The sequence below is a fragment of the Haplochromis burtoni genome, unplaced genomic scaffold (assembly GCF_018398535.1).
Source record: "Haplochromis burtoni strain Fernald_Lab_line unplaced genomic scaffold, NCSU_Asbu1 Contig_278, whole genome shotgun sequence".
In the NCBI taxonomy this organism is placed as follows: Eukaryota; Metazoa; Chordata; class Actinopteri; order Cichliformes; family Cichlidae; genus Haplochromis; species Haplochromis burtoni.
The window spans coordinates 12,596-14,151 of NW_024582639.1; the positions used below are offsets into that span (position 1 = coordinate 12,596).

The 1,556-nt window shown below is 35.8% G+C and overlaps 1 protein-coding gene across 1 annotated transcript in view; it reads left to right on the plus strand.

The window, feature by feature from the left end:
• Positions 1-1,556, plus strand: part of LOC102301333 (alpha-N-acetylgalactosaminide alpha-2,6-sialyltransferase 1) — a 17,287-nt gene that overhangs the window by 11,767 nt on the left and 3,964 nt on the right. The window contains exon 8 of the mRNA XM_005949879.3: positions 472-571. Coding sequence (XP_005949941.3) covers positions 472-571 — 100 coding nt within the window. The remainder of the gene's footprint in view (positions 1-471; positions 572-1,556) is intronic.

Consider the following 1,556-nt stretch of genomic DNA (forward strand, 5'->3'; position numbering starts at 1 on the left):
AAAAACCCCCCCAACATTAAAATACCAGATTTTATCCTATTTAAATATAATAATGACAAATAAGATGCTTACATTTAAAGGTAATGTCGAATTGCCAAAATGGGTAAAACGACATTAGGAAGCAAAAAATAATTATTTTTATCATTCATGGAAAGCAGAAATTTTTTTCCAAGCCAGTAAATTATGAAATAACTAATTAAAAAATGTAAGATATCTGGGCCACGCAATCACCATAAAATATTATTTTTGGTGATTGAACTCAAAATCATTTAATTGTTATAAATCCAACAATCAGATATTTGATCATTTACAGCCAACAATCATTTACAGCCTTTCCTGGAGCTATTTTAACTTAAAGGTCAGTGTGAAGGATGCAGTGTTTCCTTACTTGTCAGTATTTTTTTTCTTCTTCTTTTTATATGTTTGGTTTGTTTTCTGTTCATTTTCCATTGAAGCTTTTTTTATCCACAGGTTCCTAAAGTCACCTAATCTGAATGAAACATTCTGGCCATTAGTCAGACCAACCAACGGAGCGTTCACTCTCTTCCTGGCTTTGCACACATGTGATACAGTGAGTTACTATCACCTTTACATTTCATTGTGAGAGTCACAGATTTCAAAGCACACAATACAAATACTGACAGGCACTGAACCCCAGAGCAGCTCTTTCATTAAAAGAAATTATTTAACACACAATTTTGCAAATTGGTTAAAACTGAACATCACATATTTTGAACATATCAGTACAAACGCTACTCTGTTTGCATAGCAGAAAGCATTGCATTGTTTTCATCCAAGCTCATCTGTCCGTCCATTTTTTTTTTGCTGCTCATCTTATTCCGGACAGCAGTCTGAGCAGAGATCCTCATACTTCCCCCACCCCAGCCACTTCCTGCAGCTCATTGGAGATTAGAGGAGACATCAAGGGACCCCAAAGCCAGGCGGGACATGTAATCTGTTAAACGTATCTTGAAGTTGCCCTGGGTCCTCTTTCAATGCCCAAACTACGTAATCTAGGAAGTGTGAAGCAGGCATCCGAATCAAATGCTCAAACCACCTCAAAAGGCAGTTCTGTGTGATTCAGCAAATTTTGATATCTATCTGATATCAAAATTTGGGCTAGGGTTAGTACTGCCGATGACAATGCGTCCTAACAATGCATCTAAACCTATAAAGGCAGTTTATCCAGGAGAGAGAAGTATGTCTGTCATGGTTTGCTTGGAGATTAGAGAAGGAGATCTAAAAGCAGACACTGTGGACGACGGAACATATTTTTATGCCCTGGCTTTTAACACACTATAACCCAAGGACTTTGGTCTTATTTGACAGTCTTAGTTATTGTTTTCATTCTTTTATTGTCCTATAATTGTTTTATATTGTTATTATTGTTTTACATTGTTTCTTTTTTAATGGCATTTTTATATTGTTAAGCACTTTGTGCAACATCGTCTGTCTGAAAATGTGCTATATATAATTTGACCTTGACCTTCAAAAAACAAAAGCAAGCCTTTATTATGGTTGATTACATAAAAGCAAAACTAGGCAGCAAGGACAGT